At 48.8% G+C, this 20,379-nt stretch overlaps 1 protein-coding gene across 2 annotated transcripts in view; it reads right to left on the bottom strand.

Moving 5' to 3' along the window:
• The window catches only part of PITPNM3 (PITPNM family member 3), a 70,586-nt gene that overhangs the window by 45,341 nt on the left and 4,866 nt on the right, over nt 1-20,379 (bottom strand). For both annotated transcript variants that reach the window (XM_028708336.2, XM_077919354.1), the window contains exon 2: nt 4,018-4,110. In XM_028708336.2, coding sequence (XP_028564169.2) covers nt 4,018-4,110 — 93 coding nt within the window. The remainder of the gene's footprint in view (nt 1-4,017; nt 4,111-20,379) is intronic.

The following is a 20,379-nucleotide window of genomic DNA, read 5'->3' as shown; positions in this document are numbered from 1 at the left end:
ATTCACTTCTATCTGGAGCATGATTGGGTGGTTCCTGCCAACCAATCATACTGCTGCATTGTTCTAGGACCAATCAGACTGCTGCATTCTGAATCCTATTGTTCTAGGACCAATCAGACTGCTGCCTTTTGGATCCTATTGTTCTAGGACCAATCAGACTGCTGCAGTTTGGATCCTATTCAACTCAGTACATAACATAAAGGTAAAGGGACCCCTGACTATTAGGTCCAGTCCCAGACGACTCTGGGGTTGCGGCGCTCATCTCGCTTTATTGGCCGAGGGAGCCGGCGTACAGCTTCACGTGGCCAGCATGACTAAGTTGCTTCTGGCGAACCAGAGCAGTGCACAGAAACGCAGTTTACCTTCCCGCTAGAGCAGTACCTATTTATCTACTTGCACTTTGACATGCTTTTGAACTGCTAGGTTGGCAGGAGCTGGGACTGAGCAACGGGAACTCACCCGTCGCGGGGATTCGAATCGCCGACATTCTGATCAACAAGCCCTAGGCTCTGTGGTTTATCCTTTAAAAGTCCTATATAGTTTTATTATGTTTTTGTGTGTTGGAAGCTACCCAGAGAATTTATTATTATTATTATTATTATTATTATTATTATTATTATTTCATCACCATCATTATGGATTAGGATGTCCCTATTTTCATCAGAGAAATGTTGGAGGGTATGCGGTCCCTTTGAACTTGACAATTCACTGGTTCTATTATTCCTCCTCCATTGGTGCCAACGAAAGGTTTCATTGACAGGTAAATAACAGCTTCTGCGAGGGTATTTGTCGGACCCATGGCTGGGAGAAGGAGAGTTTAACTTCTCCCCACCTCCATGCTGCCCCCCCCAGCAGCTCAGGCTTCTCCACAGATGCTATTTACATAACGAAACACAACAAGAAAAATCCCCAGTTAATTGTCTTCGTCATCCTGGGCCTGGCTTGGCTCCAAGAGGCAACAATGCGGAAAGGCAGCCTCATCCCAGGCAAATCTCTGACTCCTCCGTTGGGTGGTTTTTCTACCAAGCCCAAAGCATTTCCTTCCTGCTGCAATTATCACCATCTCAGCCATTGCATTCATGAATATGGATGACGGGTCCCCCTCCCTTCCCAACACTTGGGGAAGATTTTAAAAGGAGGCAAATGTCTGCACATCCGATCAGGTGTTCTGAAGCCAGAAAATGCCACTTTGGAAGCGGAACCCCTCTAGGCCCTTTGTGTTCGCCACTCAAGAGTCAGCAGCAAGGAAGGCAGAAAGCGGATGAGGACTCGGGAACCCCTTGTCCTTCCAATCTCATGCAGCTGCAAATTCAGAAGAAGAAGAAGAAGAAAAACAGAAGGCAGGTGGGCTCCAGCACCCAAGGACAACAGCTAGACCTGTTGCAAGGAGCACGAGGCCTTCTTGAGAAAAGAAATGCAATGATTGTTTCATTTGCTCAAATATCAGTCTGCTTGCAGGTTCCCTTGGGGGCATCTGGTTGTCTGCTATTGAGGACAGGAGGCTGGGTGAGTTGGGACCCCCTGCTATAAGGCTCTTGTGATAGGAATTTTGAGGTCTTCTAGGGAACCTATGTAAGGACTCTGTATGGGCTCTTGGATACCCCGTAAGGGGAAAAGGGCAGATTTTTGTTTACAACACTCTTCAAAGAGTCCCTTCATTCAACGGAGGCACCACTGGGGAACCATACAACCAAGAGCAATCCTGCCTCCGACCGCGGAGACAGAGCACGACCATCATGGCTAGTGGCTGTTGACAGTCTTATCCTCTGAACTCTGGGGTGGGGGAAGAACAGGAAGAACCTGAAAGAATGGCATTTTCTTCAAAGTGTCACCAGCTTCTCCAGAGGATCGGGGGGGGGGGGGGAGGGACCGGCACATCGCACGTCCTGACATCACACATGCAACACTGCACAATGTCCTGACAACATGTGTCATCCTCTGAATATTGAGGCAGCCCAGTCCCCTCAAAAAATGTATTCAGGGGGCCAAAACTGCCTCAGCTCCTAGGAGTCGGCACCTTTGCATCATGCGGATGCCCCACAAAAACTGAGTAGACACAGCATGGGTGTTTCACAGCCAAGACCCAGCTTGGAAACAGCCTGTAATCATAAGAAAGAACTGGCTGGAACAGGCCAATGGCCCGTTTCCATCAGCTTCCTGTACTCACAGCAGCCAGCCAGGTGCCTCTTCTGGAAACCCGACAAGCAGGACGTGAGCACTAGAGCCCTCTCCCCTCCTGTGGTTTCCAGTGTAGTAAACAAAATCTGCCCTAAGTCCTTAAAACTCTTATCACACCAGCAACAGGCATTCAGAAGCATGTGGCTGTAGAGCATAGCCATCAATAGGACCAGAAATTCTTTCAGTTTGGCATTGGGGCTGATTACACCAGAGATGTAATCTGTGTGTGTGTGTGTGTGTGTGTGTGTGTGTGTGTGTGTGTGTGTGTCTGGGGGCTGCACACACAACTGTCTCCCCCACTGGCATTTATTCCAGATTAGGACATTTGTCCTCCCTTATCAAATAATAAAATTTGACTGGAAACCTGCATCACACCCAGTCCTTATTAATGCAACTATTACTGTCTTCCGCTGATGAACTGTAATAATAATATTTGACGGAAAAGAGTCTTTTGAAACATCAAAATATTGACAGCATTCCTGTCACTGTGTACTTCTAGTTTCCATGGAAAGCCCGGGTGGGCCTCTGTTCAGGCATCTGCCTAGGGAAAGATGCCATCGGTGCTTTTAAATTATAGATGCTGTTGAGCAATTCCAGAAATAGCAGTGGGACGTTTGGCAAGGGCAGCCTCAAAAGAGCTGCCGTGAGAAGGAAGGACTTTAAGTTTGCAGAAGGGCTTTTTGGAGGGGGGGGCATTTTTCCTTCCCAAGAGGTGGGGAGAGAGAAGGGAAAAAGTACCGGAGAGGCTCCTTATTCTGGAGTCTTCCTTGCACAATGGATATGTCAGATAGCCGAGAAAGGAGAGCTCCCCCCCCCCCCAACACAGACACTCACAAGGCCTCAAGGCTTCTCACATCAGTACATGCAAAAAACATCTAGGGGTCTTAATCTACCACAAGCTTAACATGACTCAACAGTGTGATGGAGCACTAAAAAAGAGAGAGAGAAAAAGAGCTACTGCTATTCTAGGCTACAGCAACAGAAATCTAGTGTCTAGATCAAGGGAAATCATAGTACCACTGCATTCTGCCTTGGTCAGACCACATCTGGAGTCCTGTGGCCAGTTCTGGGCACCACAGTTTTAAAAGGACATTGACAAGCTGGAAGATGTGCAGAGGAGGGAGACCAGCAGGATCAAGGACCTGGAAACCAAGCCTTATGAGGAACAGTTAAGGGGGCTGGGGATGTTTAGCCTGGAGAAGACCCAGAGGTGACATGATAACCATCTTCAAATACCTGAAGGGCTGTCACATGGGAAGAAGGAGCCAGCTTGTTTTCTCCAAAGGGGAGGGCCTGAACTGATGGAATCAAATGATAAGAAAGGAGATTCTGACTACACATTAGGAAGAACTCTTCAACAGTGAAATGAACTCCCTTGGAGGATAGTAGACTCTAATTCACTGGAAGTTTGTCAACAAAGTTTGGATGACCACCTCTCAAGGATTCTAGCTGCAATTTCTGCATTGCAGGGGGTTAGACTCTCATGGTCCCTTCCAGTTCCACAATTCCATGATTCTATGAAATACAGTCACACAGGACTCCCTTTCCACAGCACCATGTGAAAATTGACTTTCCTAATGGTCTTAAGTACTGCACTGGCCAGATATACCACACTGTTTTGCTTTGGGTTGGTTTTTTTTAGTATTTCTGCTTTTATTATTTTCATTGATAATATTGTTGACCTGGATGGACCAGTGGTCTGACTCAGCCTAAGGCAGCAGAGGATGTCCAAGAGGAACCCGACAGTGGAAACACCAAAGGCCTCTAGGAAGTGGAGCAAGGGGACGGTGCCCTGAGAGACACTTTGGATGCCTGGCAGTAAGCATAATGAAGACCAACCTCGTGCATCAAAGAACTCATCATCGGAGCTCTCCACAGAGTCAGTCAGGATCCCGTGCATGGGCCACTGAGCGCTGAACCGGCGTAAATCAGCTGCAGAAGGAGACAAACAAACAGAGAAAAGTCAGAGGAGTGAACAGATTTTTGGCTGCAATGCTGGAGTCAAAACAAAACATTTTGGTCTGCTATGAAAAGTGCTCCCAATTAATCAGCCTGGTGAAATTAAACTTATTTTCATACATGAAACAGCAAACATCAAGCACCATATGAAAGGCAGGATCCTGCTCACCCACCCACATGAGAGCAGCTGTTTAAGAATTGATACCCAAGTTGTGGTTTTTTTCCTCTGCCCTTCCTGTGCCTTTTCCCTTGCAAGTTGTATTTTCTTATATAGCAAACCTGTGGAGAACGGGATTGCTTTGTTTTAAGTGACTGTATGTAAGCCACTCTGGGAGTCTTGTTGGCTGAACACAGGGGTGTAAATGCTCACATAATAATCATGAACATGTGAGAACAATAAGGTGTCCCTTATCCAAAACAAGCCTTCATCCCCAAGGACACTTTTTTCACTTCTGGACTAGGTGGATTCCCCTCCCCCCATTTTTCATATACACAGATTTACCTATCTGAGAGCCAGTGTGGTGTAGTGGTTAGGAGCGGTAGTCACGTAATCTGGGTAACCGGGTTCGCGTCTCCGCTCCTCCACATGCAGCTGCTGGGTGACCTTGGGCCAGTCACATTTCTTTGAAGTCTCTCAGCCCCACTCACCTCACAGAGTGTTTGTTGTGGGGGAGGAAGGGAAAGGAGATTGTTAGCCGCTTTGAGACTCCTGAAGGGGAGTGAAAGGCGGGATATCAAATCCAAACTCTTCTTCTATCAATCAACTGAGTAAAACTGCTACCATTTCATCACTTATTGACACCTGAGAGTGCCCACCATGTCCAGAGAATATCACTGGAAGATTTAGGACAGATATAAGAAAGCTCTTCCTCATGCAGCACAGAGTTAAAATGTGGAACTCACAACCATAGGAGGGCATAATGGCTCCCAATTTGGATTGCTTTTAGAAAGGATTAGACAGATTCATGAAGGAAGAAGAAGAGAAGAGAAGAAGAGTTTGGACTTGATATCCCGCCTTTCACTCCCCTTAAGGAGTCTCAAAGCGGCTAACAATCTCCTTTTCCCTTCCTCCCCCACAACAAACACTCTGTGAGGTGAGTGAGGCTGAGAGACTTCAGAGAAGTGTGACTGGCCCAAGGTCCCCCAGCAGCTGCATGTGGAGGAGCGGGGAATCGAACCTGGTTCACCAGATTACAAGTCCACTGCTCTTAACCACTACACCACACTGGCTCCCAGCAGAGGGAGCAGAGGGCTATTGATGGATACTAGCCATGATGGCTTTGCTCTGCAGCCATGCATCTGAATACCAGTAGCTGGAAAGGGCTTTTGTGTTCGGATCCTACTTGCTGGTTTCCCACAATAGGCCACTGTGAGGACAGGACGCTGGGCTAAGGTGGGCCATAGGCCTGATCCAGCAGGCTCTGCATCTGTTCTACACATTCATCTCAGAAAAGGAAGGCAGCCCAGGGGAGGGGCAGAGTTTGGAAGCAACTCTGAAGCTCATTGAGTGACCATGGGCCAGTCACCACCTCTCAGACTAGCCTATCTCAGGGGGTTGTTGTGAAGATTAAATGAGGAGGGAGGACAAACTATGTATGCCACCTTGAGCTCCTTGGAGAAAAAGTTGGGAGATAAATGCAACAAACAATACAGGCAGCTAGAAACTCGAACCCCAAGCTGGCTTCTCCTCTATTAATGTATATGATTTGGAAGTTTGGTTTCCAGTCCAAACGTCAGGCACCCAAAGAAATAAACAAGGGGCAAATCATTACTCATACAATAAGCACAATCATCAGTGAAGGAAAGCAGCAAGAAGATGAATCTTTTATCATCTCCACAGCCAACAACTCACCCCTTGTGTGCAAACACTGTGGCAAGTCAGAATTCTCTGGAAACGGGCAACAGTGCTCATTCCTGCTTAGAATTTATTAGGTGTGTATCTGTGCAAGACTTTAAAAAGCCCTCTGGTGGCTTGCAATGCATGATTCTTGCAAATCACTGGAGGAGTCTCTTTAGCTAAGAGGTAAAAATGCTTGTAGATTAAGTAGGATGACTAACAAGGCAGATATATGACACTCTGGGAGAAAAACATTTCAGTTACCACCTCCTTCAGTGGATCAGACATGACTCAGAGCTTGTCCTAAGACCATAGGAAGAGCCTGTTGGATCCTGCCCTCACAGTGGCCAAATGGGAAACCCAGTCTTGTTCTCCACCATTCTAAGGTAGACCGGCTCTGTCCATGGAGGCTCCATTTAGAAATCCTAAGAAACTAAGAAGAGCCCTGCAACCGGAACAGGCCAAACAAACATCGTGTTTGGGCTCAGAGACTCAGCAGATGCAAGGGGAAATCTGAAAACTGCCCCAAGAAGCCCCCATGCCATTATTGGCAGAGCCAGGCCAGCCATTAAGTAGCCTTCCTCCTTCGACAGCCTCACTGTTCCCACTCCTCCTGATAAGCCCACTTAATGCCTATAGGATTTTATAAATGCAAGTTGTCTAATTATGGCTAATGAATGCGGCAGTCATGGATCCAATATCTCGACCGTTTTGCCTGGCAGGCACAGAACTCAGCTTAATCGCTTGGCTCCATTGAATAAAGTCCACTTAGCCTTAAGTGTTCCCAGACACACACGGAGCCCCTTCAAATTAAGCTGACGAAGCCTCGACTAATTGAGTGCTGCGCCTGATGAGGATAAATGTTTAGGCCTCCCTCCCAGCAGTGCTCCTATGAATCGCCCGCTTGCCCTCTGCATTCCCCAGCCTCGAAAGCCAATGCCAGCTTCAGCCCCCCATCTGTAGGGGGTAAGGGAGCCCTTGCAGTGTGGAAGCAGAATGTCTGGGTCTCTGATCACCAAGGAACTTGGACTCTATTATGTCCTCAGCCTATTTCTATCCTAAGACCATGTCTCCTTTGGAGTGTGCAAAAAAGAGAGAGAAGAAACTCAACGAAAGAAAGAGGATGAATATTTGAATGGGAGTCCGGAATGTTTGACTGGCAATGCTATTATCCTGTGTTTTTCTTGCAAAGCTAACTTCTTGCAGTGTCTTATTAACCAGGTTGTAATAACTTTGTCATAAAAGCTGTTATGTACGATGACAAAAATCCACCAACGGCATACAAATCAATATGGCTAACCTGATCCAAAACACACACCCCTCACACACGAAAACAAAGACCACCACAGCCAACCGCAAATGAATAACCACACCCTAGGCCAACCCCAACCTCTCTCACCACCAAAGGAACGCAAGTGAACAGCAAAGAACCTGCACAAGCAACGCTGACACCAAACCCTACATATAGAAAGTAAAATAGAAACATTGCCACCCACCCCCACCCCCCACCCATCTTCCCCCCACTCCACCTCTTTCCCCCTTTTCTTCCTAACGTCTCAACAAATGAAACTGATTTCTGGCGGGCTAGGGACAAAGGTGAAAGCTGTTTCCTAGTTTTGCTGAATCTCTCAGTGGCTTTTGACATCAGCGACCATAACATCCTTCTGGACCGTCAAGAGGACCTGGGAGCTGGGGGCACTGTTATACAGTGGTTCTGCTCCTTCCTCCTGGGTCGTGTTCAGAAAGTGGTGGTGGGGGATGAGTGTTCAGACCCCTGGGCTCTTACTTGTGGGGTGCCTCAGCATTCTGTCCTCTCCCCCATGCTTTTCAACATCTACATGCAGCCGCTGGGAGAGATCATCAGGGGGTTTGGGCTGGGTGTTCATCGGTATGCGGAAACCCAGCTAGATGGGCAGAGTATAAATAATATATTATTATTATTATTATTATTATTATTATTATTATTATTATTATTATTTGTAAAAATGTTACATGGAGGGGGCAAAAATGAGACATTGCACACACTTTTGTAAATCAACAAAATCTTTAATAATAATAATAATAATAATAATAATAATAATAATAATAGCTGTTATGTATGCAAAACACCCTATCAGCTCAGAAGAGAGTCTGGCGAGTGGGGTCTCCTCTGACAGAACAGCCGACTTGAGCAGACTTTTATGCTAACCACAAGGTGAAGGCTTGATTGTTCTTCTGCTAGAGCAATTAGAGAAACAGTTGCCCTGTTTGGGTGGCCTTTAAAAACCTAAGAAAAGCCTGCTAGATCAGTCCAGGAGCCCACCTAGTCCAGCATCCTGCTCTCACAGTGGCCGCCCAGAATGTCTGTGGGAAACCCACAAGCAGGACTTGAGCCCAAGGGCAGCACTCTCCCTTCTTGTGATTCCCAACTGCTGCCTCGGACTGTGGAGGCAGAGCCTAGCCATCGTAGCTAGTAGCCATCAATAGCCCTCTCCTCCTCTGTGAATTTGTTCAATTCTCTTTTCAATCCATCCAAGTTGGTGGCCAACTCCTGTGGGAGGGAGTTCCATAGTTTAACTATGTGCTGCATAAATAACTTTCTTTTACCTGTCCTGAAACTTCAAGCGTTCAGCCTCAGCTTTGGCCTCACCTCTATCCTTTGACCACAGCAGGATGGTCAGGATGGTGGTAGCTTTGTGTGAGGAGAGAAGCGAAAGAGGCTGGGATGGAGGAGTGTTTGCTTACCTGCAAACCAAATGGGCACAGGAGATGCCAGGAAAGCAAAGGAAGACCACCACCATCCCTCTGGTTGCTAGGCAACCATAAGACTCTCTTCTCCCTGCATCCAACTGTCAGACAGAGTTGAAGGAAGGGGGCGGGAACAGAGGGGGATTATAAAGGTAAAGGGACCCCTGACCGTTAGGTCCAGTCACGGACAACTCTGGGGTTGCGGTGCTCATCGCACTTTATTGGCCAAGGGAGCCAACGTACAGCTTCTGGGTCATGTGGCCAGCATGACTAAGCCGCTTCTGGCGAACCAGAGCAGCACATGGAAACACCGTTTACCTTCCCGCCAGAATGGTACCTATTTATGTACTTGTACTTTGATGTGATTTCTATTCTGCCTTGGACAGACCACAGCTGGAGTCCTGTGTCTAGTTCTGAGCATCATAATTTGAGGAGGATATTGACAAGCTAGAAAGTGTGTCGAGGAGGGCAACCAAGATAGCCAAGGGTCTGGAAACCATGCCTGATGAGGAACAGTTGAGGGAGTTGGGGATGTTTAGCCTGGAGAAGAGGAGACCGAGAGGTGATATGATAGCCACCTTCAAATATCTGAAGGGCTGTGCTTGGCAAGATGGAGAAAGCTTGCTTTCCTCTGCTCCTGAGGAGGGGAACCTGAACCAATGAATTCATATGGTAGAAAGATTCTGATTAAAGCTTTCAGACAGCAAGAGCTGTTCGATAGTAGAACGGGCTGCATGGGAAGGCGGTGGACTGTCCTTCCTTGGAGGTTTTTAAACAGAGCTTAGGCAGCCACCTGTCAGGGATTCTTTAGCTGTGGTTCCTGCATTGCAATGGGATTGGACTAGATGGCCCTTGGGGTTGTTGTAAGAGAGTCAGGGTTTATTTCAGGGTGCCTTCCAACTCTTCGGTTCTACGATGATGGCCTGGGCACATTGAACAGCAGGGAGGGCATGTTCTAGGCCCTAAGCCACCAAGATTGGGTCTGCAGAGGAGGAGGAGGAGGGCTAACCCACACGTGCCATTCTTCATCATTACATTCCTGTCCCACCTTTTTCTCCAAGAAGAGCAAAGTGGGGCCCATGGCTCTTTCCCCATTTTATCCTCACAACAGCCCTGTGAGGTAGGCTAGGCCGAGAGGCAGTGACTGGCCCCCAAGGCCACCCAGTGAGCTTCGTGGCTGAGTGGGGATTTGAACCCTGGTGTCTTCCAGGTCTTAGTCTGGTGCTCTAACCACTACACCACCACTGCCTCTCTCTCTCTCTCTCTCTCTCTCTCTCTCTCTCTCTCTCTCTCCCTCACGGTACCAAACCAAATTGTGCATGGACACCTGAGATGAAACCTTCCATTAGGCACTCAGGATCGCTCTCTCTTCTCAAAAAAGCCTCCTAGTTCCTTTGAAATGCTAAAAGCCCTCCTTCCTCAAGGAGGTGGACTGGGATGAGAGACTTCTGCCTCCTGCTCCTCCTTCCTTTCCCCTGAGAGGGAAAAGCGCTCCCTGCTGTGGCGATTAGCTCAGGCTCCAGGCTCACCTCCGCCCTCGCCTGGGAACTCAAAACAGGCAAGAAGAAGAAGAAGGGGGGGGGGGTGGCTTGTGGAGCTGCTCGCTGGATGACTCATCCCCCAAATGGATATCTCTTTCTCTCCTTTCCCTGCAAAAAAGCCACACTGCTGCTATTAGATGGAATCCCTGATGGGCAGAACTAACCCTGCTGGGGGGGGCCAAGCCCCGGTATCCCTGCCTTTGCAAGGGAGCCCATCATCATTTCCGGAAGGAGGCATCGCCATCGCTTGGGGGGGGGGGGGAGAAGAAGAACCGAAGGCAAAAGACACAGGCCCAACTGGCTGATTCCAGCCCTTTTTTCACAGACTCATAGAGCTGAGTTAGAAGGGACCCCCCAAAGGTCATCTAGGCCAACCCCCAGCAATGCAGGAATCACAGCTAAAGAATCCACAACAGGTGGCCATTGAACTCTTTAAAAACCTCCCGGGAAGGAGAGTCCACCACCTTCCAGGGAAGTCCGTTCCACTGTCGAACAGCTCCTGCTGTCAAGAGAGTTTTCCCTAACGTTTAGTCAGAATCTCCTTTCTTTGCCATTTGAATCCACTGGTTTGGGTCCTCTCCTCTGGAGCAACAGAAAACAGAGTTTCTCCTTCTTGCATGTGACAGCCCTTCAGATATTTGAAGAGGTCTGTTTCAAATGCAGAAGAGAGGTGGGATCATTCCAGAGCAGGGGTCAGCAAACTTTTTCAGCAGGGGGCCGGTCCACTGTCCCTCAGACCTTGGGGGGGGGGCGGACTATATTTTTGGGGGGCGAGAGAACGAATTCCTATGCCCCACAAATAACCCAGAGATGCATTTTAAATTAAAGGACACATTCTACTCATGTACAAACATGCTGATTCCCGGACCGTCCGCGGGCCGGATTTAGAAGGCGATTGGGCTGGATTCGGCCCCCGGGCCTTAGTTTGCCTAGCCATGTTCCAGAGCCATGGAAAAGAGGCCCCTCACCCCAAATCCTGGCAGAGAGCATGAACAGAGCCCCCCCCCCCATACACACAGAGGTATTAAGAATAGATCCATCTGGTTTTGGAGCTGGGGTGGGAGCCCTGCAGATATTTGGGGCCCAAACCATCAAGGGCTTTGCAAACCATGACAAACAACTAGCCCAGAAACCCCAGAGGCAACCAAGGTAGAATTTTGAGGCTGGTAGCTGGACAATCCCACCTCCCTGGCCCTTCTTATTACCTGGCAACCACACTCATTTCCCCTGGATAGGCACTAGTAGGGTTGCCATATTTCAAAAAGTAAAATTCCTGGCATTAATGACATCCACAAAGTTGCTGAGCTTTCTTTAGGAAACCAGCCAAATTGTTGAGCTTTTTATGCGAACAAACCCAAACTTTTGAGCGAAACCTCCCCCAATAACGTAGTGACGTTGAAGCTTTCGGAGCTGTTTCCGCATTGCCATACACCTGGGTTTCCCCTGACATTTTGCCAGTTCAGCAAAAATTCCCCCCTGACGTCATTTTTACGCCCCAAAACCGGGACATGTCAGGAATTGTCCTGACGTATGGCAAGCCTGGGCACTAGCTATATTGTAGGGGATTGGATGAGATGACCCCTGGGGTCCCTTTCAACTCTACTATTCTATCATTCAATTATATTATGCTGCATCCAATTAATTAAAGGTCAGCCTCCATGCCAAAGATCATTTTCTGGCTGTGGCTGACACCTGGATGCAATCAGGTCCTTGCAAGCCACATTAAAAGTAATTTTCTGGGCATTTGCCAACATGCGGAAAGTGCCCAGCTGTGGACATTCTGAGAGCTGAGCTGGGCAGGCATTTATCCATGGGCTCTGCAATGCAGTTCTGCCCCCATGAAAAGGAGCCCCGTGTTCAAGGCTTGGGTCTCATGGGAACATAAGAAGAAGCTGCTGGTTCAGGCCAATGACTAATCTAGTCTATATGATACGATAAGATAAAATACAATAATCTTTATTGTCATTGTCCCATACAGAACAACAAAATTGAAAAAATCTACATTCAAAAACCAACAAGCCTGCTATCCCAACTATCCCAGCCTGGTTAGCCCCTAAAAACTCTGATACCCCATAATTGAATACAATATACTCACATAGAGACTACCTTAAAGGTAAAGGTAAAGGGACCCCTGACCATTAGGTCCAGTCATGACAGACTCTGGGGTTGCGGTGCTCATCTCGCTTTACTGGCCGAGGGAGCCGGCGTACAGCTTCCAGGTCATGTGGCCAGCATGACTAACCCGCTTCTGGCGAACCAGAGCAGCGCACGAAAAAGCCGTTTACCTTCCCGCTGGAGCAGTACCTATTTATCTACTTGCACTTTGTCGTGCTTTTGAACTGCTAGGTGGGCAAGAGCAGGGACCGAGCAACGGGAGCTCACCCCGTCGCGGGGATTCGAACCGTCGACCTTCTGATCAGCAAGTCCTAGGCTCTGTGGTTTAACCCACAGCGCCACCCGCGTCCCAGAGACTACCTTACACTGCATTTAAAACCAAAATTGCATTTGGATAGAAACTGTTTCTCAGGTGGCTAGTCCTAGTCTTCTTCCAGAAGCTGAAAGAGATCATTTCCGGGGTGCGCACTATCCTGCACTATCTCTGCAGCTTTTTATGGCACCTGGAAGCAAAGATTTGATCCAAGGTGGGAAGAGTGCACCCAATTATTCTCTCTGCAGTCTTTACAACCCTGGACAGCATTCTGTCTTCACACAGCATCCTCTTCATACAGTGGCCAACTAGAAGCCCCAGTGGAAAACTTGAAAGCAGGATGCGAGCCCTCTTCCCTCCTGCGGTTTCCAGCATTCAGAAGCATTACTGTCTTGACTTTGGAGGCAGACCATAGCCATCATGACTAGTAGCCATTGCCAGCCAAATTTGGGTCTCCAGCTGTTTTTGGACTATAGTTCCCATGATTCCTCACCACTAGTCCTGCTAGCTAGGGTTGGTGGTAATTGTAGTCCAAAGACCAGCTGTTTGGGGGACTCAAGTTTGGGAAACACTGCTCTATAGGAACAAAGGAGACTGCCATGAGTAACATGGGATCTCCCTGCTGAGTACTGTGGGGAAATCCTTTGCCCGTGAAGTTCTCAACAGATTACAGTCACTCACTGACAGGGTCTATCCTGAGTCATAATGAGGCTTTAGAGCTCAGAGGTTAACAGTCGACATGATTTTCTCACTGCAGCAGCTGCAGGAGAAATTCCCAGAGCAGAGATAATAATAATAATAATAATAATAATAATAATAATAATAATAATACATTTTTATTTATACCCTGCCTTTCCCGGTTCAGAAAACTGGGCTCAGGGCGGCTAACAACAAATTTAAAACACTTAATTGATGCAACAAAAAACAGCATAAAATACAGTATAAAAACATGAATAACAATAAATTCAGAATTCAAAAATCAATTTAGGGGGAAATCCATCCAATAAACATTAGATGATCACCATTTAGCTAGCTGGCTAAATTAGTCCTATTTGGGCCAGTGAGGCGGCCAGGGGAGAACTAGCTGTGGGATCCCAGAGCGGGTAATCTTCATAAAAAGGGGAGGGGGAGGGAAAGAAGGGGAATAAAAGATCAGGCTAAATTCAAATTGAAAGCCAGGCGGAATAGCTCTGTCTTACAGGCCCTGCAGAAGGAGGTTAAATCCTGCAGGGCCCTGGTCTCATGGGACAGAGCATTCCACCAAGTCAGAGCCATCACTGAGAAGGCCCTGGCCCTGGTGGAGGATAATCTGACTTCCTTAGGGCCCAGGACCTCTAAACTATGATTATTCATGGACCTTAAGGTCCTCTGCAGGGCATACCAGGAGAGGCGGTGCCTCATACATTGCCTTCATAGACTTGACAAAAGCCTTTGACCTCAACAGCCAAAAATGGCTCTTCACACCATTCAACAAGACTGGATGTTCACGTGAGTTCCACAAGATGATCATGTCCTTACAGACCCTTGCAGTGGGGTGGGCAGCCAGGTCTACTTGCTCTGAGCCTCGGAGGGCTCAGCTGGCTGGGGAGCCCTGTTGGGGCCTGCTGGACTTATGCTGTCATGCCAAGAACAAGACTCCCATCCCAGACCTCAGGCAAGGTCTGCACTGGCCTGCTTACAAGAAAACAAGCACTCTCTCCGTGCCATGCAAAATGTTATAAACTCTCTGGTGATTTCCAGACTCTCATCTCAGGGCCATCCAGTCTTGGCAAGGATGCTATTCTGCACTACAACAGGGAGATGTGTGTGGTGGGGTAAACCCCACAAGCACATAATGGGCTTCTTAATTGCAGGATATATATTGTGGATGGAGGAGGGAGAGACTTCAGGATCATTATCACTGCTAAGGAAAGGATGATAGTTGTCCTATCCTTTTTCAGTGCTTAATTTTTACCATTGACAAATACATTGGTACATTGGGTTACATACGCTTCAGGTTAAATACACTTCAGGTTACAGACTCCGCTAACCCAGAAATAGTACCTCGGGTTAAGAACTTTGCTTCAGGATGAGAACAGAAATCGTGCTCTGGCGGCATGGCAGCGTCAGGAGGCCCCATTAGCTAAAGTGGTGCTTCAGGTTAAGAACAGTTTCAGGTTAAGAACGGACCTCCGGAACAAATTAAGTTCTTAACCTGAGGTACCACTCTACGTCACAACTGAATCACATATTCCCATTGGTATCTGTCAGAGTGTCGGACTAGGACCTGGGAGAGATCAGGGTTCAAATCCATCACTCTGCCATGAAGCTTGCTTGGTTACCTTGGGGAGCCAGTCGCTGCCTCTCAGCCTAGCCTACCTCACAGGTTTGCTGTGGGGTTTAATTGAGATGGGGGGAAGAACCCCCCCATCTTGGGGAGAAAAAGGTGGAGCTCTCAAGGCAATAAACAAACACTAAGAGGGTGTGGGGCGTCTCCTCCCGTGTGTTGAACATGGGGAAGAGGCAAGCAGAAGTCGGGGAGGGGGAGGCTGAAGTTGTGATGGAGAGGCCTCATTCTGCTCAAACCTGTGGAGCTAAAAATAGACCTGGCAGCAACAGCGCATGCTGAGGAGGGGAGAGGGAAGCACCGGAGAGAATGTCAATGAGCCGCGGCTGACGCAAGGAGTGGCTGCGTTCTGGAGCACAGCGCCAACTTCCAGGGTGACATCAGGGGCTAATTTGGGTGCTGGTGATGCAGCTTCACACCCAGTTCAGAGTGGGCTGGGAAGGAGGGGGAGAGGGGGGAGAGGGGAGGAAGAAAGGAAAGCTAAGCACCCCTTCTTTTGTCTCTGGCAGGGCTTACGACAGGAGGGGGAAGGCCAGTGGAAAGGGGGCATCCTCTACGATTTAGTGTGTTGGCATCTACACTTTGGAACTCCCTGCCTATTGAAATCAAGCAGGCGCCTTCGCTGTTCTCTTTGGGGCACCTGCTCAACAAATTCTCATTCAGACTAGTTTAGAAAGCTGGTATGAATTTTGACCCATTTTATTCTTTTTGCATGCTTTAAGCTACTGTAATTTTCTCTCTTTGTTGTCTTATTTTGTCTTTTTGTACACTGCTTTGAGGTTTGTTTGTTTTTGCAATCAAGCAGTGTATGAATTGAATGAAATAAATATGTTTTATGTGGTTCTGCACAAAATGTAGTATTTCACTTTCAACACACGCACAATTTGGATGAATGGGCTTCCTCCGTGAACCAAGCATTTCCAGGTCTTTCTGGCTCTGTGTGGACATTTGCTCCTAACAAGTGCCCTGCTGGATCAGGCCATCTGGCCCAGCATACTGACCCAACCAGTTAGCCCAAAGCAAAGCCCACAAGCAGGACTGAAGCAGAAGACCACCACTCTCCCCTCCTGCGTCTTCCAGCAACTGGTATTCAGAAGCATCACTGCATCAGATGATGGATGCAGTGCATACCCATCGTGGCAAGTAGACATTGATAGCCTCTCCTCCTCCAAGAATTTGTTTAACCCCCTTCTAAAGCCACCCACGACACGGGTGGCACTGTGGTCTAAACCACTGAGCCTAGGGCTTGCTGATCAGAAGGTCGGCGGTTCGAATCCCCACGATGTGGTGAGCTCCTGTTGCTCAGTCCCTGCTCCTGCCAACCTAGCAGTTTGAAAGCACGTCAAAGTGCAAGTAGATAAATAGGTACCGCTCCTGCGGGAAGGTAAATGGCGTTTCTGTTTCCGTGAGCTGCTCTGGTTCCTCAGAAGTGGCTTAGTCATGCTGACCACATGACCTGGAAGCTATACGCTGGCTCCCTTGGCCAATAAAGCGAGATGAGCGCCGCAACCCCAGAGTCGGTCATGACTAGACCTAATGGTCAGGGGTCCCTTTACCTTTACCTAAACCCATCCAAGTTGGTGGCCATCACTGCCTCCTGTGGGAGGGAGTTCCACAGGTTAAGTCTGCACTGCATGGACTTTATTTTGTCTGTCCTGAACCTCCCAACATTCAGCTTCATTAGATGTCCAAGTGTTCTGGTATTACAAAAGATTATGCCCTGCATAATTTCATGGATTTTTTTATCATGCTGCTTCTCACTCTTCTAACAATCTAGGAATCTAGACAGACTGCCTCTGGGCCTGGAATTTCCAGAAGAGCATCAGAAGAGCCCTCCCTGGATTTGGCCAATGGTCCTTCTCATCCAGCATCTGTTCTCAAAGTTGCCAATCAGATGCCCCTTAGGGGAAACCCACAAGCACAAGACCCGCCCCCCTCTTGTGGCTTCTAGCAACTGGCATTCAGAAGCATTGCTCTGCCTGTGGAGGCAGAGAGCATTGCCACCATGGCTAGCAGCAGCCTCCTCGGCCTCCGTGAATGTGTCCAATCCTGAAGGATGCAAAGCCCGTTTCGCTATTGCATGCGGCCCATCGACCTTCCCTTTGAAGGCGGCTGTCAAGGGAGACGCAAAGGAGGCCTGCTCAAACTCCTTCGGGATGGAGAAGGTCACAGACTCTCCAGAAGCCCCACGCCTCATTTTCTGCCTTGGGCAGACAAGGCGCCTCCTTCAGAGCTCGCTCTGCTGACGGACACAATGCCAGCCAGCCAGCCAGCCAGCCAGGAGAGAGCGAGCTGAGCGCCACTGGCATCTAGCCAGGCCGCCAGGCTTCCAAACACCCTGAACTAATGTTTATTTTCCCAGAGCTATTTTCTCTCTCCCGTGCAGGGAGGCGCCTGCGCAGTGGGCTCCCTTCAAATATCACCGCTAGTGCAGGAGGCAAGACGATGGCGGGAGGGGGCGCTCAGGAGCACCACCATTGCACCGATGCAACTGGGGCAGCGAGATACAGAAAGAGATGAAATGTTATTTGGGGTGGGGTGAAAGCCACAAGGAGACAAGCCCCAACACCGGCACTGGTGGAAATCTGAGCCCCCCAGATGGTGCTAGATTCCCATATTCTCCATGGCCATTGGCCCTGGGGCAGAATTCCCCCACCCCGAATATCAGTTACTGGAAACCATGCGAGGGGAATCACAGATCTGTAGAGCTGGAAGGGAACCCAGCGGCCATCTAGTCTGACCCTACGATGCAGGAATCAGAATCCCTGACAAATTGTCATCCAATATCTCTTCAAAATCATCCCATGAAGGAGTGTCCACCACCTTCCCAAGGAACCCGTTCCAGAGCTGAATGGCTCTTACTGTCAGAAAGTTCTTCTTAGTGTTGATCCGGAATCTCCTTCCTTGTCAACTGAATCCATCGGTTCAGGTCCTCCTCTCTGGAGCAAGAGAAAAGAAGCTGGCTCCATCTTCCCACGTGACAGCCCTTGAGATATTGGAAGGTGGCTGTCATGTCACCTCTCTTGTCTTCTTCTCCCCAGGCTAAACACACCCAACACACCTTATTCCTCATAAGGCTTGGCCTTGACAATCTTTGTCAGCTAGCTTAGAAACTAGAAAACCTTTCTATCGTCAACTCGGTTGACCTCGTCTGCACACATTCCAGCTTGTCAATATCCTCCTTAAATGGTGGTGCCCAGAACTGGATACAGGACTCCAGGTGTGGTTGGACCAAGGCAGAAGAGAGGGAGTTGCTCTTATACTCAAATCCTGTTTTGGGGCTTCCCACAGGCATCTAGTTGGCCACTGTGGAAACAGGATGCTGGATGGGCCATTGGCCTGATCCAGCAGGGCTCTTCTTAGGTTCTCATGATGGGAGTTGTAAATGTAATCTAGCAACTTCTGGCGGGCCAAAGGTAGAAACCATCCCGAAACATAGGGAGACAGAAAGCACTAAATTTAGCTGTGAAACCCCAATTTGATGTGGCGATCAGGGCAAAGGATCCTCCATTTCTTAAAGAGTCTCTCCCCACCCCTGCTACCTCCACAACTGTTCAGAGGCATCGCTGTTCTCCCTCTCCAGCCTAGAACTGCTTTTTACAAAACCTGGAAAGATTCAGGGATTCAGACTTGATTCGACCACCAAAGCCAGGAACAAATCCTGCAAATGCTGATAGGGTTCCACTTTTCCAACCTCCCCATTCTGCCTTTTCTAGCGGGGGAATATGTGCCCCTCCAACAGCTCCCATCACCAGCAACTCCAGCATCACCATCCCTGACCACTGGCCATGCGAGCTACTGTGATGGGGTGGAGGGGGAGCCTGGCAACTATTCACACAATGAGCAGACCCACACCATACATTTAAAAAACATCAGGTGCACATTTAAAGCCCTTAGCAACATGGGACTTGTTTACCTGTGAAATCTCCTCACCCCATATACACCTACTTAACAATGTCAATCAGCAGAACTGGGCAGTGTTACAGCTGCCACATAATACCCATTCCACATTTGTAAGCAATTGGTCCTTTAGCATGGCAGTTCCTGCCCTTTGGAACTCCCTGCCTCTTGACAACAGGCAGGTTTTGGTTTTATTACAATCAAGCAGTGTTATTTTATGAAATAAATATAAATAAAAATCATGCCCCCCCCCCGAATCCTGGTAACTGTAGTTGCACCCTCAAATGAGTTTTGATTCCCAGTACCCTTAACAACCTACCTTTCCCAGAATTCCTTGGGGGAGGTCATGTGATTTAAATGTGTGTGAGGTGCGCATTAAAGGTGGATTTGCCCTAATGGGCAGGCCAGCAGCCAGTTTGGGGCCTTTTCAAAGGGAGGCTGGGATTCACAACTGCATGGGATGTGCTTCCCAGCTGGGCCACAAGAGGTCCCCACATGCAGCAGCAGCACCAAGTCCCCAGGGTTTCCCTGTAGAGCTGAAGGCAATGCAATCAACCTGCCTCCTATTAAACCATCTTAAAAGTCTTTAAAATTAAATCAACCCGCAGCACACACCAGAGGCTTTGGCCCTGAGCCCAGCAGAGGGCGGAGGCGGGCAATCTCCCCACCCACCCAGTGAGTTCCAGTGGGAGGTAGGAGAGAGTAATTGCTCATCAGTCCACACCCTGTGCCATCTCCAGTCAAAACAAGCCTTGCCATTTTATTTCCTAGAGGGCTTTTAAAAAGCCAGAACAGCAGCGGGGCAGAAAGAGAGGGGGTCAGAACATGGCAAGGAGGTTTCTGTGGGGCTCCACTTCCTTGGGTGGGCAGATGTGGTCCTCACTGCCTTTTAAGAACACAAGAAGGAGCCTCCCGGATGAGGCCAATGGCCCATCTAGCCCAGCATCCTGTACTCACAGAAGTCAACCAGCTGCCCCTAATGGGAAACCCTCAGCCAAGACCCTCCCCTCCAACAACCAGTATTCAGAGGCATTGCTGCATCCGACTGTGGAGGGGGGAAGATAGCCACCATGGCTAGTTGACAGCCATCTCCATCCTCCATGGATTTGTCTACCCCAGGGCCGGCCCACCCATGAGGCAAGATGAGGCAACTGCCTCAGGCGACAGCATCCACAGGAGTGGCAGCTCCAGCCTCCAATGAATGCATTGCCTGGCACTGCTTCCACGGTGCCAGGAGCAGCACACACCTTGCCTTCTCAGCAGCCCATCTGTGAATAGGAGGCCCTCTTAGTCTCCTCCCACCACCTATTTCTGAGAATCTTTACCTGCCACTCTTGTTCCTGGTGTAGATCTCCACCCTGCCTTCTTCCCTGGCCGTTTTAGAGGAGCATCGTTGTGTGGTGCCAAAATGCCTTGGGCCAGCCCTGGTCTAACCCTCTTTCAAAGCCATCCAAGTTGGTGGCCATCACACTGCCTCCTGTGG

Source organism: Podarcis muralis, chromosome 15, assembly GCF_964188315.1.
Source record: "Podarcis muralis chromosome 15, rPodMur119.hap1.1, whole genome shotgun sequence".
Classification (NCBI taxonomy): Eukaryota; Metazoa; Chordata; class Lepidosauria; order Squamata; family Lacertidae; genus Podarcis; species Podarcis muralis.
This window is presented reverse-complemented; position numbering and strand designations above follow the sequence as displayed.